General features: G+C 36.6%; 1 protein-coding gene across 7 annotated transcripts in view; it reads left to right on the forward strand.

The window, feature by feature from the left end:
* rbfox3a (RNA binding fox-1 homolog 3a) overlaps nt 1-15,891 on the forward strand; it is a 756,006-nt gene that overhangs the window by 672,606 nt on the left and 67,509 nt on the right. For 6 of the 7 annotated variants that reach the window (XM_056469069.1, XM_056469070.1, XM_056469066.1 and 3 more), the window contains 2 exons: nt 4,418-4,564; nt 15,442-15,495. In XM_056469069.1, coding sequence (XP_056325044.1) covers nt 4,418-4,564; nt 15,442-15,495 — 201 coding nt within the window. The remainder of the gene's footprint in view (nt 1-4,417; nt 4,565-15,441; nt 15,496-15,891) is intronic. The other variant, XM_056469067.1, reaches the window with a different exon arrangement.

Consider the following 15,891-nt stretch of genomic DNA (forward strand, 5'->3'; position numbering starts at 1 on the left):
ACTAAAAAATGTTCATCCAATTAAATATTGTTGGGTCGATATTTCCTATAATTTTGATAAGTTGCCCAAACTGTCAGCAAATGTAGATTTGTACAACTGCCCATGTCTGATCACGCAGACCCGCCAATGCACGTTCACGTGGGCTGCGGTCACGTGAACACGAGTGACAGCGGTAAAAACAAATGCTGAATCAAAACTTTTTAAAATCCTGAATCGTTATCAGAGTTTCTTTTGCACGCTGGAGGAAGGACGACACCATGACTGAAGTATTTTTTTAGACAGGTAATTTTATATTTTAAAACTATTTTAGTCACGCAAAGCTGATGTAGATTGTGTTGTGTTACGAATAGGTTATATGCTCGGAAGTGTTGTTCAGCCACTGAAATCTTCTGGTGAAACATTGATGTGACTATTTTCAGTTTCATAAGGGACGTTTTACAGCCTCGATAAATGTAGATTTGTATTTAGTTTAACAGCAAAACATAAAGAAAATAGCGCTATTCCGCCTAGCCTGCTTTACTGAGGTGAAGTTGGTTTTATATTTACATTGGTTCATTTTTGAACACTGACAACCTGAAACGCGCTCCCTATGTTGTTTGCCATGCTACTTTGAGTATTCGCTCTGAAATAGCATGTAAGTATGGCTTAGTAATAAGTGTAATTCCTGCATGCCACCAGCCAACCACTAACTACATATCTAACTGGCGAATGGCATGATCTAGTGGATTATCATGTTGCGGTGCGCGCGTTCGTGATTTTAGGAGGCGTGGCTTTGGATGGCAGGGGAGGGGCTGTGTTTCAAAGGTATTATTACCGGTTAGCATTTTGACAGATCACCTACTGGACCTTTAAGTGAACTTAGCACTTCTACTTAAGTTTAAATACTTAAAAATGTAAGTATTTCTGTTGTAACGAAGTGTTAAGTAAAATCAACTTGTCTACATAGTCAAAAACTCTCACACACTCACTCATTTATCAGGGGTCGCCACAGTGGAATGAACCACTAATTACTAATTACGTTTTTTTTTTTTGTGCTGCTAGAAGGGCATGTCCCAGTGTAATTTTCAGAAGAAAAAAACACCCTAACCAAATAGTACCACACTTTTTCTTTCTTTCTTTCTTTCTTTCTTTCTTTCTTTCTTTCTTTCTTTCTTTCTTTCTTTCTTTCTTTCTTTCTTTTTCTTTGTTTCTTTCTTTCTTTCTTTTTCTTTCTTTCTTTCTTTCTTTCTTTCTTTCTTTCTTTCTTTCTTTCTTTCATCTCTGTCTTTCAGTCTCTGCGGTGAGAGAGAGAGAGAGTGTGTGTGCTCTAGTATACAGCTGTCTATGGGCCCAGCCAAATGTAGCTGCCTTCAGCACTTCTCTCTCATTGATCCTGCTAAGCCGGGGGAAGTTTAGCTGACATCATCTCTTCATCTGTGCTCCCATGTTCTTCTAATTCATTATGTACATGAAGGGCTGCCGCTCGGGTGCTGCGCTCACCATGCTTTTTTCCTTCACTGAACATGTCTGCACACAATGGCTGAAAAACAAGACAAACTCTTAAACGCACAGAAGTCTCGTGCATCTGTCGTCCATTGCATCACGTCTGGATTAATTATTTATTCAATTATGCACCAAGCTGATCCTCACTCAAAAGCATTTTGTTAGACAGTATTTTTATTTATGAATATCGATATTTCATATAGTTTCTTTTTTATATTGTTCCATAATGTTTGATTTGAATTTTATGAATTGATATGAATTTAGATTGTATAATGTTACTTTACAATGTTTTAGATCTATTATAGATTTTATTATAGTGTCGACTATCTGAAATAAAATGTTAGGTTCTATATTTTTTTACAATATTAACAATATATATTAAACTTTTTAATGAAATATTTAAGAAACGACTGTAAAAAACTACTTATTTTATAATATAAATAATAAATATTTTCAGTACTTTATATTTTCAACTTAAATGTGTATACAGTGCTTCCCACACATAGACTTTACTTGGGTGGGCTGCCCAAGTATATTAACGACCGAGTATATTTGGCGACATTTTTTCTTTTTTTTACTATTATTGTCATCATTTTAGTATATATATATATATATATATATATATATATATATATATGTATGTATGTATGTATGTATGTATGTATGTATGTATGTATGTATGTATGTATGTATGTATGTATGTATGTATGTATGTATGTATGTATGTATGTATGTATATATGTGTGTGTGTGTGTGTGTGTGTGTGTGTGTGTGTGTGTGTGTGTGTGTGTGTGTGTGTGTGTGTGTGGGTGTGTGGTGTATTTTTGTATCCATCCATTAACCAAACATCCGCAATTGATTAATCTGTGGAAAATTACCTGTTTCCTACTGCTGGTTCTATGAGATCTGTCAGAACTTCCACAGACACTCTCACTTGCTCTGCAGACCCACAGAGATGCACCTTTTGGGGAATTAAAAATGCATCTGACCCGGATTTCTAAATCTCCTAAAATTATGGGTTCTGGATTTTTGCTTTTGCTTTCTAAATTTGTCATTAATTACATGCATATTTGCATTAGGCTACCTTTTGATTTAAGCCTACTTCACTTGGATTCACAGTTAACAGAGCACGCACAGCCACGAGAGCGAGATAAATATTAAATAATTCCTCCTTTAATCTAAACGATTAAAGATTAAACATCTAAACTAGCTGCAAAATATGTGTACACCATTGTGCCTTATTTGAACTCATTTACTCATTTGCCTTATTTTAATAATCTACAATTTTTATTCTTGTAGTTATTATATATATTTAAAAAAAAAATGAAATTTTTAGGTCATTAATTTCTTATTTTCTTGGTTTTCTTATAAAACCATCATAGAAAATGCAAAAATAATGTAATTGTAAAAGCAAAAATACATAATAATATAATATAATATAATATAATATAATATAATATAATATAATATAATATAATATAATATAATATAATATAATATAATATAATATAATATAATATAATATAATAAAAAGTAAAACGTAAGTTGTTTTTTTGGTTTAAACAATAATTCTATAAAATATGTATTTTATAATACATTATTATTTTAATGTATTTACTGTTTTGATATAAAATTACAAATACATTTTATGGTATATCTTTCCCATGTAAGTAGTTTTTGTTGTTGTTGTTGTTGTTGTTGTTGTTGTTGTTGTTGTTGAAACAAAATACTATTAAAATGTGTAATGTTATAATACATCATGTATTTAATTAATGTATTTACAGTATTTATATTTAATTAATACAATGTTTTATGGTATATATTTGCCTTATACAGTTAAAATCAGAATTATTAAACCCCCTTTAAATTTTTTTCTTTTTTAAATATTTCCCAAATGATGTTTAACAGAGCAAGGAAATTTTCACAGTATGTCTGATAATATTTTTTCTTCTGGAGAAAGTCTTATTTGTTTTATTTCGACTTGAATAAAAGCAGTTTTACATTTTTTTAAAAACCATTTTAAGGTCAAAATTATTAGCTCCTTTAAGCTATATTTTTTCGATAGTCTATCGAAATTCTTCAACAAAATGTCACTTTTAGCTGTATAGAAGTGTCTTGAAAAATATCTAATAAAATATTATTTACTGTCATCATGGCAAAGAAAAAATAAATCAGTTATTAGAAATGAGTTATTAAAACTATTATGTTTAGAAATGTGTTAAAAGAATCTTCTCTCCGTTAAACATAAATTAGGGAAAAAATAAACAGGGGGGGTGCTAATAATTCTGACTTATAATAATCATTATCATAGAATTGTACAGTAACGTTTAATAATTAAAACAAGATGTTAAAAAACACTACTGGTTTATCTCTATCGGAAACACCACTGCATGAGCTATATTTCAGAGTTTTATAACTCCCCACTTGTGACAGCATCTGGTCAGAGACTGGTCAGATGAGCTATTACGATGCTCAAAATCCAGCTGGAGAAATACTGAGAATGGGATGAAAGCTGCAGCACCAGGGCTTGTGAGGTGAAAGATGAATGTGTGTCACGGACAGCAGTCCATCCTTGAGCACAGCTGTGTCACTACCATTTCCTCCACATGATGGACAGATGAGCACACCATCTTTACGCTTACTTTCTCTCTGTCTCTCTCTCTCTCTCTCCCGTTTTCCCTCAGGTCTTTATAGGCGGCTGCTCGGTAAATGCATTCTCTGGTCTTCCCATGTCAGATTTTTTTTCCCTCCCCTTTAAATCTGTATCCACACTTCCTGACAGCTTCCTTAATCTTCACCGCCACATACAAATGTTGGCAGAGCACAGGGAATTTGTAAAATGCCACCAGCTTGCCCTGATCTCCCACCTCACCATTGCCCGCTGCACTTTTACAGTGTTTCAGAGCTAACAGAGCTTTGTGTGTGTGTGTTTCAGCAGGCGGACGATGTGGTACAGACAGACGGATCTCAGCAGCTTCAGCTCCAGCCATCAGACTCTTCAGAGAAGCAGCAGCCCAAACGGTTACACGTCTCCAACATTCCCTTCCGCTTCCGGGACCCAGACCTCCGACAAATGTTCGGGGTGAGTTTCAGATCTAGAACTGGTGGCGACTTATTTTTTAATTTTGGTTCAGCTCAGGTTATTACATTTGTGTGTATTAGTGTTTTGGATATTCTAATTATAGCCTGTTTTTCCTTAAAGGGACAGTTCAGACAAAAACTAAAATTCTGTCCTCCTTCACTTTCCCTTCACTTGTTCCAAATCTGACTAAGATTCTTTCTTCTATTAAACACAAAAGAAGATATTTTGAAGAAAGTTGAAAATCTGTAACCATTGACTTCCATAATATTTGTTTTTCCTACTATCTTCTTCCTTCTTTCTTCGATATATTTTCTTTTATGTTTTAAGAAAGGTTTATGACCACTTGAGGATGAGTAAATAGTAAGTTCATTTAAATTTTTGAATGAACTATCTCTTTTAGTTAAGCATAATTGTGATAAACGCATAGACTTGTCAATTAAACATTTTAATTTGAAATAATTCCCTTTTTAGTGAATCAAAACATATAATACAGTCTGATTCCTGAACTGATCAATTTTATCAAGATTTATTTTTAACTAATAATAATATTGAGGAGATAACAGGAGAAGGACAAGTCAGAACAGTGAAAATAATAATGATAACAAAAGTAGAAGTAATAATATTATTGATAATAATGATAATCAGGAGGTGAGGGGAGGTTGTGAAATCAGGAAGAGGACAAATAATAATAATAATAATAACAATAATAATAATAACGATACATTCATTCATTTTATTTTCGGCTTAGTTGCTTTATTAATCTGGGTTTTCCACAGCGGAATGAACCGCCAACTTATCCAGTATATGTTTTCCGCAGCGGATGCCCTACCAGCTGTAACCCATCACTGTGAAACACCCAAACACACTATGGTCAGTCACTACGGTCAGTTTAGCTTACCCAATTCACATACAACACATGTCTTTGGACTGTGGGGGAAACCAAGCACCTGGAGGAAACTCCACACGGAAATGCCAACTGACCCAGCCGAGGCTCGAACCAGCAACCTTCTTGCTGTGAGGCAATTGTGCTATTTACTGCGCCAATGTGTCACCCCATAACAATATAAGAAAAGATTAATAATAATAATAATAATAATAAGTAGAAGAAGAATAAAGTGGAAAAAGATGCAGAAGACACAGCAATAAGAAGACTAACGAGAGGAGAAAAAAGAAAAGAAAAAAGAAAAACAACAACATTACAATAATAATAATAATATATGAAGAATATGAAAACAAAGAAAAAATTATGTTAATAGGAATAACAAGAAAAAACATTACAACAACAACAACAACAACAACAACAATATTATTATTATTAATAATAATAATAATAATAATAATAATAATAATAATAATAATAATAATAATAATAATAATAATAGGAATAATAACAATAATAATAAGATTGAAAGATCAAGAGGTGGAAAGATAAATAATATACTCAATATTAATAATAATTTTGAGGAGGTGGAAGTGTTTGTCAGTTGCATTGTGATGCATTAAAAAAGTATGACGTGATTGTTTTTAAACAAAAGAAAACCATTAGATTCAGAGAATGAAATTAATTGTATGAACATAGTCCAATTCCTGAGTGAATAAATGATCGCTTGATTCCCAAGCTAATGAATCATGTCATCCTTTTTAGTGAATCAAAATTTTAAAGGGCAAGTCTAGTCTGATTTCCTAGCTAATGAATCATATAAGGCGCTTAATGGTGAATAAAAATTATGCAGTCAGTATAGTCTGATTTCCAAACATGAGCTGTTTTTAGTGAGTCAAATCCTTTCAGTGCAACATGCATCCTGTGAGCTCATGAATGAATGAATACTTGAATAAAAAATCTTATTGTTCTTTATTTAATAGCTGAGCCCAATGACTGGACTGCACTTATGCCACCTTCAAAATGTTTTTGAAAAGGATCCATAACATTTTGCTATATTGTTCTAAATGTGGGTGGCACGGTGGCTCAGTGATTGGCACTGTCCCCTCACAGCAAGAAGGTCGCTGGTTCGAGTCCCGGCACGGCCTCTTGGCATTTCTGTGTGGAGTTTGCATGTTCCCCCTGTGTTAGGTTTCCTCTGGGTGCTCCGGTTTCCCCCACAGTCCTAAGACATGCACTATAGGTGAATCGGATGAACTGAATTGGTCATAGTGTATGAGTGTGTGTGTGAATGTGAGAGTTTATAGGTGTTTTCCAGTACTGGGTTGTGGCTGGAAGGGTATCCGCTGCGTAAAACATATGCCGGAATAGTTGGCGGTTCATTCCTCTGTGGCGACCCCTGATAAATAAGGGACTAAAGCGAAGGAAAATTAATGAATGAATAAATGTTCTAGATGTAAATATTATTGATCTTTTTTTGCCTAATATTTCCTTTATGGAAACAGAAAACAAAGACATTAAATAATAATGTCATACATATTTGTAATATAAAAAACGTCAAGGCCACATTCTTATTACAAATGTGATCGAAACTTTAGAGACTAATCATTGTCAGCCATATTTATTAACCTTACTTAAAAAAATGATCATCATATCATGTTTCATATAATTCGATATTGATAATTATTGGATATTTTTTAACAATCCATTTAGGAAAATACGGATTTTTTCATTTAACCACTTTATTTTAATTTACGAACATTACTAAGGCAAATAGTTTAATAGTCAAAAACTAAAATATTTAAACAAACGATCTAATCTCTTTATAATAAAATATACATATGTGTATACATATAAATCTCTTAAACATGATAAATCAAATGTTACAAACTGTGCAATGGTAACCGTATAAATACTGAAAAATCAAATCTTAAGGTGTGAATAATAATGATAAAGTAAACCTCAAACTCTGTCAACGACACAAATTATGGTAATCAATCTGAGCTTTTAAGTAAAGGATCCAGCCATCATTTTTCAAACACATATTGCAGCATTACAAATTATGAAGTTGAATGACTATATTACCCCCTATGCTAAATAATCTTTCATATGGAGAGCTAGTGGCTGGGATGCACAGCAAAAGAAACCAAAAAGCCACTCTGGCGGCATCCTTAAATCCTTTTTTTATTGACAATCGCTGCTACTAGCCATGGCACTCATTTTTGGATGTGTTGTTATTCTGACCTGAAGTGACAAGCGTGCGTGTGGATTCCTTGACTATTTACAATGGACTTCAGGCGCTCCCCCGGCATCTCTCATAAACTTGGCGACCATCAAGTGATTTCTCAGAGGATGACAAATGAACAAACCATTGCTGCGGTTTCGATACAAGTTTATAGAGTAAAGTAAAAAGTACTGCAGTATTTGGTTGCGCTGTGTTTGTCTAAGGTAATTAGTTTGCCATTATTGTTGAAATGTGTATATTAGATTAGATTAGATTAGATTCAATTTATTGTCATCACACATGTACAAGTACAAGGCAACGAAATGCATTCCATACAAAGTGTGAAGCAGATTGATTACTTCTACTTACATGAATCGCGGTGCGCTCATGGCATTCAGAAAAGTTGAGATGTTTCAACTAAGTGCGTCTAGAAAATGTGCGTTGTTTACGTGCTCGTCACTCCTATAGGCATGTCGTGCAAGTTGTGTGCCACATTTTAATGAAACTATAGCGCTTCATACCAAAAATACATACCAAATCTTTTTTTGATCGATATTGATAAATATCGATACCGATTTTATCACCCAGCCCTAATAAAACCTGTTTTTTTAAACAAGGCTTTTCAATCAGAAACTATTCTTATACTGAAAGCAACTACAAACTCAGTAATGGTCGATCATTATTCAGCATTTCATCCGCAACTACTTTTCCTCAATCTGCGTTTAGATGCAAAGCTCTCTCGGCCAAAATAGAAAAAAAAAGTACTAAACTAATGAACGACTCGCAGCATTTCTTTAGAAACATCTGTGCCCGTCTCTAAGACTTGAGGACTCGTACACTTAAACTCCAGCATACCTTTGAATTAACAGCAGCCAGCAAGGGATCGGCGTTAAACACTGGCAGCTTGTTACTGGAGGCTACAGGCAGCGTACGGAGGAGAGAAAGGAAAAAAAAACATTGTTGGTCCCAGCTTGTTAAAACCCAGAGTCTGTGTTTACTAAGGGCACTGTATAGCAAACAGTAACACTTAAACTGGTGGAGGACTCTGGGTACAGGCTGACTGCTGAGTCTTGAGAACATCTGTTCCTGGTGCTCTTTGTTCCCTGTAAGAGAGGCTGTCCGCTCCTCTCCCGCTTTTTGCCCAGCGTTGATATGACGAGCAGGGAGCCACGCGATGGTCCCACCAGTGGAGACGTAATTAATAGCGCTCCTCACTGTGGTTAAAAACTAGAAGTTTATCCTCATTAGGTTTGTGTTGGCTGACAGCTCCGATGCGAAAACAGGCATATGTGTGACCAAGTGTGTGTATGTTGGTCTGAAGAGACTGCTGCAACTTGCTGTGAAGTCTCTCAGGGACCCAGGGGTGCAATTACCCTGTGCCATAGATAGACTAGTGGGAGAGGATGGGATGGACAAGCGCTGTGCCCCTCTAAAGTTCCAAAAAAAAAAGTGTGAGAAAAGGCACTAAAAAACACTAAGATGAGGCAGGAGCGCAAAGGGACATGATCTGCAACTATTGACTGTATAAAACTTCTCAAGGGTTTAGCCCAAAATTGTTGACTTCTTCAAACTCCATTTCCCCCATTTTGGTACTTCACAAAGAATGAGGTTTTGTTTAGTAATGCTTGGTATTTTCTTGCTATTCATCAAAGAAACCTGCTGAGGAAATAGTTTTCATATAAATATTAAGCAGCACAGCTGTTTTTGTCATTAATAATAGTTATAAAATTGATAACTGAAGCGCCGCGTGACACTAAATCCTAAAGTAGTTATGGCTTCTGAAAATTCAGCTTTGTCGTCACAGGAATCAGAGGTTTGCAGTTATTATGTATGTGTTTTGAGAGAAAGATAGATAGATAGATAGATATATAGATAGATAGATAGATAGATAGATAGATAGATAGATAGATAGATAGATAGATAGATAGATAGATAGATAGATAGATAGATAGATAGATAGATAGATAGATAGATAGATAGATAGATAGATAGATAGATAGATAGATAGATAGATAGATAGATAGATTTATAGATAGATAGATGGATCGGTGGATGGATGGATGGATGGATGGATGGATGGATAGACAGACAGACAGACAGACAGACAGACAGACAGACAGACAGACAGATAGATGGATGGAAGGGTAGATAGATAGATAGATAGATAGATAGATAGATAGATAGATAGATAGATAGATAGATAGATAGATAGATAGATAGATAGATAGATAGATAGATAGATAGATAGATAGATAGATAGATAGATAGATAGATAGATAGATAGATAGATAGATAGATAGATAGATAGATAGATTGATTGATTGATTGATTGATTTTAATATTAAGTGTTTTGATTATTGTAGATAAAATCGCACTTAAGTATTTCACTTACTTTGCCCTCAAAGACTGCTTTCTAAGCCATTTCTGATTTCTCAATTTACCAAGATGGAAATTCAATTTAGAACAGCTGATTATGAAAACTGCATTTTTACGAGTCTTTTCCTCTATCGAGTACACTTGCGTGGGCCGTAGTCAAACAAAGAGCGCCGATTAAAAAGCTCCATTACCCAACCTTATTCGAGCCTCATTTTATAATTAGAAAAAGACATCCAAACCAATTATACAGATGAGTATGTGGATTTAATGCTAGTGTATGAAATTGGTTTTAAAGCACCACCATGACGATTCCACACTGAGGCTGCGAAATTGTGCTTGCTAAGTCCAACTCCTCCCACAACACTCCCCTGCATTGATTTGAGCGATCCTACAGTTGAGTGTACAGCTCTGGGGTAAGTTAGATTAAAACAGGTACCTTGTTATTCTGGATTAATAGACCGTTGTTCCCCTCAGCATTTCCCTTAGAGCTTGGAATCTTCTAAAATATTGATCACCCATGGGAATGCAGAGGACTACCTAGCATCTCAAACAAGAGCAGAAGCCCCATATGGTTTTGTAATGGGTTTATAATGATACCTGCTTAATTTCCAAACAAAACTGTCTTAATGCCACACTACCAGCTCGCTTTTTGAACTACTCCCCCTCCGTTTTCACACCAATGGAGACTTGCTTCAAACAACTCTCTTGAAGCGTTTCCCAAACCTATCAAGTGTGTAGACCACCAGCAGTCTTGCACTGCGATCTCCCATTGATCCTAATTTCATGTAGGCCCACACTCTTATTAAAGCTCTCTGCTGCAAGGCAGTGGCGATGATGGGGCCTATGGTGACTAGCTGTGATTAGTTGGGTTTTCCCAGGGATGACTACCCTGGGAAATATTTCAGCAATACCATAAGCCCATTAGGGTGGGTTAAAACCATTAGCATCCGCAGACTTTGTTTAGAGCGAATCGTCTGCGGTCGTGCGCAGGTTCACGCTGAGATGCAAATGCCGGCGTTTGATTCTGGCTCTGGCAGGGAGAGAAAAAAAGCGTCTTAATTTGAACAAATGGAGGGAATCGTGTCAAGTAGCAGCTGTTTGGGTTTGGCTGTGGAATTTGAATTGGGCTGGAAAAACAAGCAGATCAAGCAACAGCCGGCCAAAATGAACCGCGAGGCGTCACTTCTTTTTTTTTTCTTTCTCAAGTGAGATCAGAGTGGCTCGTTCTCCGCAAACATGCTCATATACAGTCCTCCTCGAGTTCTCCCCACGGCTGGGCGGATGAAAGGCGGCTCTTCTTAACCTTATTAGTGACCCGGGCCCTCGATCAATCCCATTGAGCCGTAGGTGCCTGGAAGGCCCATTTCTCCCCTGTTGTGCTGAAATGAAGCCGATGCGGCCTGCTTGACAGGGTAATTAGTTTTAATGAAATAATACAGCCATTTTAGACAGCAATTAAAACCTGCTTTCATTCCGCCCATTAGGGGAACTTAAGGTTTTGCTTTCATTTCTCCACGTTCTGTAATGATCTCTAAAGCCGGCTGCGTTAAATGGAACGCTTAAGCGGCGTTAACCCTCCGGGGAGCTCCGGGCCGGCCGTCACTCCTCTCCTGCGACCGCCAAAGTGGAAGAGAGAAATGCAAACAGAACCTTTATCACATGTGTCACTTTGTGTGGTTGCTCTAATTGCTGTCCTACGCTTTCATATAAACAGTCATGCTTGCCGGCACATTTATAACAGTGCACCCTGGAGCCTCCTGCTTCCATCTAACCAATTATTTAAGCCTGTTCCAAATTACTTCTTTAAGAAACTGTCTCCTCCTTTGGCTAGAGCAGCGGTGACCTTGCGTTGGCATGTACTGGCATGTTTATTTATTTATTGAAATAAACCTGCTTGATTCAAGGTCTCATTGCGGAGCTCCCTTACCAGGATCTCCATTAGCATAAGGCGAGAGAGGTTAACGTTGAGGCGCTCTGCGCTGTGTGCACCGAGCGTAGTGGTGTTTATCACTCCTGATCTGACCGTAGTCTCTTCCAGCTTCACCCTCTGGCCACTAGTATGAGCGGCATTCTGCCAGAGGCCAAGAAAGTTTGGGTTTCTTCCCTTCATATGCTGCACTCAGCGCCCAAAAGAAGCTTCCAGACACTGCTGTGTTCTCACAGGGAGTGGTCAATGCCTCATGGCTAATGCTAATTAGAGAATAAAAATGAGAGATTGGGCGTTTCAGAGAATGACAATCAGATAAAACCACAGAACGGGGCGCAAATAGCTGGAAAATAATAACCGAAGTGACAGGTAATTACGAGGGTGGTATTCGTCACGGAGATAATAAACAAATATATGGTTTATCATCAGTGATGATGGCTGCTCTATATCCAATTATCCTTTTTTTAATTGAGTCGGGCATTTGGTGTTAAGTCAAGCCAGAAATACCCTCTGCCGTAGCTTCGGCCAGCTTTTATCAGTCAAAAACACCACAGAAAATAACAAGCCATATCGTGTCATTAAGAGCACTGGTGCATACACTACAGGGTGCCGCTGTGATCTTTTGAAGTTTGCTCCCATCAGCAGTATATGTCCTGCTCGTTCCCAGAGTCCCGACCCAGCCCAGAGCTTCATGTAGCACAATTGGTTAGGCAGCTCCAAATAAAAGCCCTCAATTAAATTTGCATCATAGGATCTGAGATACTCTTTCAAAGGTTCATGATATATAATGAATAGATGAGCATGTAGTGGAGCGTTCACTGTTTTGAAGTCATGTAAAGTTAGTATTTTGTGAATTAATCAGTCTTATTGAGTAAATGATTCATGTTTGAAAAAAAAAAAATGTTTTCTGCTTGTATGTTTTTAAAAATTTAAATTATTTTTGAACAGCTTGGTGAATGATTACCATAATTTGTCATAATACGTTGTTATACATACTTCTTTTGGAAGTATGTAAACATACTTATACATACTAAATAAGTGAGTGTTTTTCAGGTGAGTGAAGGATTTACAGACTCACAACTAATGATGAATTTGAAGCTACTTACTAGCTAACTCATTTTCAAGTGTGTTTATGCTTTTTAATGTTAAATTATGAATCAAAATCAGCTCGTGTGGACAGGAAAATAACAATAATTTTTTTTCTGATCCAATTGGTAGACATGTGTTCTTGTTTTAAGCAGAAATCCACTCAATTTTCAGAAAACAACTATTAATATCTTATTATTTTGCTTCTCAATAATTGTTTTGAATTTTTAATTCAGCGAATTTCAGTTTTGTTTTGTTTGTTTTTTTGTCCTTTAGAAGACAGTCTTTTGATTTAATCAAAAGAGTGAACGATTTAGTGACTTACTCATAAAGAGATTCACTTGATTTGGTCATAATTAAAACAGTGCATTGAACAAATCAAATAAATGAATAATTAGTTGACTTACTCATTGATTTAGTGACTTCTTTTCTATAAAGTGTTTATAATCAATAGACTAATTAAATAATTCATAGATTCACTCTTAAAGAGATACACTAGTTTTGGTCATAATTTAATCAGTGTATTGAACAAACTAAATGATTCATTGCCATAATTTCAGTCTCATTGTTGTTCCTACATAATGTACATTTGTGTTTAAAACAAATCAAATTAATAAATTGTGTCTCTTATTAATAAAACAATCAAACCCTGCCGAGAAAGGCACTAAAATGGTTATATATTGTTTATAATCTTGTTAATTGTAATGTCCAGTGTTTTACTTAACATTAAAAGTAGGTAATGAATACTACATGTTTAGCCAATTGATGGGCCGTTTCCACTGAGTGGTGCAGTATGGTACGGTACGGGTCGGTACGGGTCACCTTTATCAGGCTTGCGTTTCCACTGCTAAAAGGGTACCAATGATGCTCTTTTGGTGGGCGCGGTGTATGACAGAAAGATTCAGTCGACGTCATTCTCGCTCGAGAAAACGTTTACAGTAAAGCTGTATGGGTCGTTCACATATCATATGAGAAGCATTTCTCACAAAACAGATGCTTTATACACACAAACACTTGTGTATAAACGTTCATAACTAACCTTTCTATGAACATGAGTTGATTATAACTGCAGATCAATGATAACATCTGTGATTACATAACATAAATAATTAAATGCAACATATATGAACACATACAGACCTTTACAGTCTCCGATATGTTACCAATTACAGTTAAACTACTCACAGCATACATTTAGTCCTTATTTGGGTTTAAAAACAGCATAAAACATATAGCCTACACTCACTGCAAACCTCGCATCTGTATCTTTACCAGCTTCACCAGCACATCTAACCTCTTGTTAGAAAGTAATTCCATCATTTCGATTTCATAAAAGTGCAAAAGTTCATGTTTGCTGAAAAAAAAACATTTGCTCCTTTGTTTTTTCATGCTTCACTCTCGCGTTTGTTCGTTTCTGACAGGATCGGATGTCAGAAGCACTTCAATAATCATGCGCACATTATTATCATCAGCTAAAGAAGTTTGTTATTTCAAATATAGACGCGCGGCGAGCGTAAGCAAGAAAGCTAAACCGTTCGTGCTTTAGACGGCCTTGTAAAAAAACTACGGGGCACAGGGTAGAATCTGCTCTTCTTCTTGGCTTTGTGGTTGTTCATCGACATGACGACAAGGTTTGTTTGAACTCAAATCAACCATGGCTCGTTATTACATGTATATATTATTACAGTGTAATGTCTCGGCTGTGTATTTAAAACATGCCAGTTTCTTTGTTTTCATTCTGGCTTGTTGCACGCACAAGTGACCTATCTCTGTAAACCAATAGCGTTCAGCTGCGTGTCTAGCTCTGCCTTTTGGTACCTTTTTGCTGGGCTAGGTACCCTTTGCAAAGGATACTCAAAAAGTTGTAAGGTACAGTTTGCTTTTAGGTACCTTTTGACAGTGTAAGCAGCCACAAAAAGCGTACCAAACTGAACCATACTGTACCGTACCACTCAGTGGAAGAGGGCCATAAGTAGTTTCCACCCTTAACATCACCTGATTCAGTCAACACAGAAAAAGAACCTAAAGTAAAAGTGTTAAAAGTTAACTTAGTAACATAGTGAATAGAGACTGTAATTATTTACCTTTTACACTGAGTAATGTTGTAATATGTTACTGGATCCGTTGTGTTCATCAGTATCATTTAGCCATCATGGTGAAGGAGAAGTGTGAAGCTTTGTCTGGCGTGTTCATAGCTCCAGAGAAACCGGTGGACTTACTATTTTAGCTCCCTGTGCAATCAAGTGCTCAAGTTTCCTGACAAACTGCAGAAGAGATGAGTTCTAATTACTCCTCTCTCTCTCTCTTTCTCTTTCTCTGTCTCTCTTTCTTTCTCCCCTGTCTCCCCTCTTTTCTCCCCCACCCATCTCCTTTCCTCTCCGCAGCAATTTGGGAAAATTTTGGATGTGGAAATTATTTTTAACGAGCGGGGCTCTAAGGTAAGTCAGCTGGAAGAGCAGTTCTTTGTCACTTCATACTTCTTCCTCCCCACAGGTCTCCTCTTCCCTTCATGAGCCGAATAATTACAGCTCTTACACAGCAGCCGCAAAAAAAAGTGACTCAAACGTCACACTCTCACACACTGAGCCCAGACACGTTTTGGAGAGGTAGCTACGCGGAAAGACAACTGAGCGCTGAGTTCGACTCAACTCATCCAGTTATAATTCAATGAAGTCAACGTCTGACCAACACGCAGCGATTCTGCTCTTCCAGCTGTCCCGCTGTAATAAGATTCAGCTGTTTAAGTCTCCAGTCTTGCGCTGGGACGCGAGTTATATATAGCCATTCTTCCATACAGCACTGCCGGTCTCAAAGGAGGGTGACATTTTGCTGAG

Source organism: Danio aesculapii, chromosome 12 (genome assembly GCF_903798145.1).
Source record: "Danio aesculapii chromosome 12, fDanAes4.1, whole genome shotgun sequence".
Lineage (NCBI taxonomy): Eukaryota > Metazoa > Chordata > Actinopteri > Cypriniformes > Danionidae > Danio > Danio aesculapii.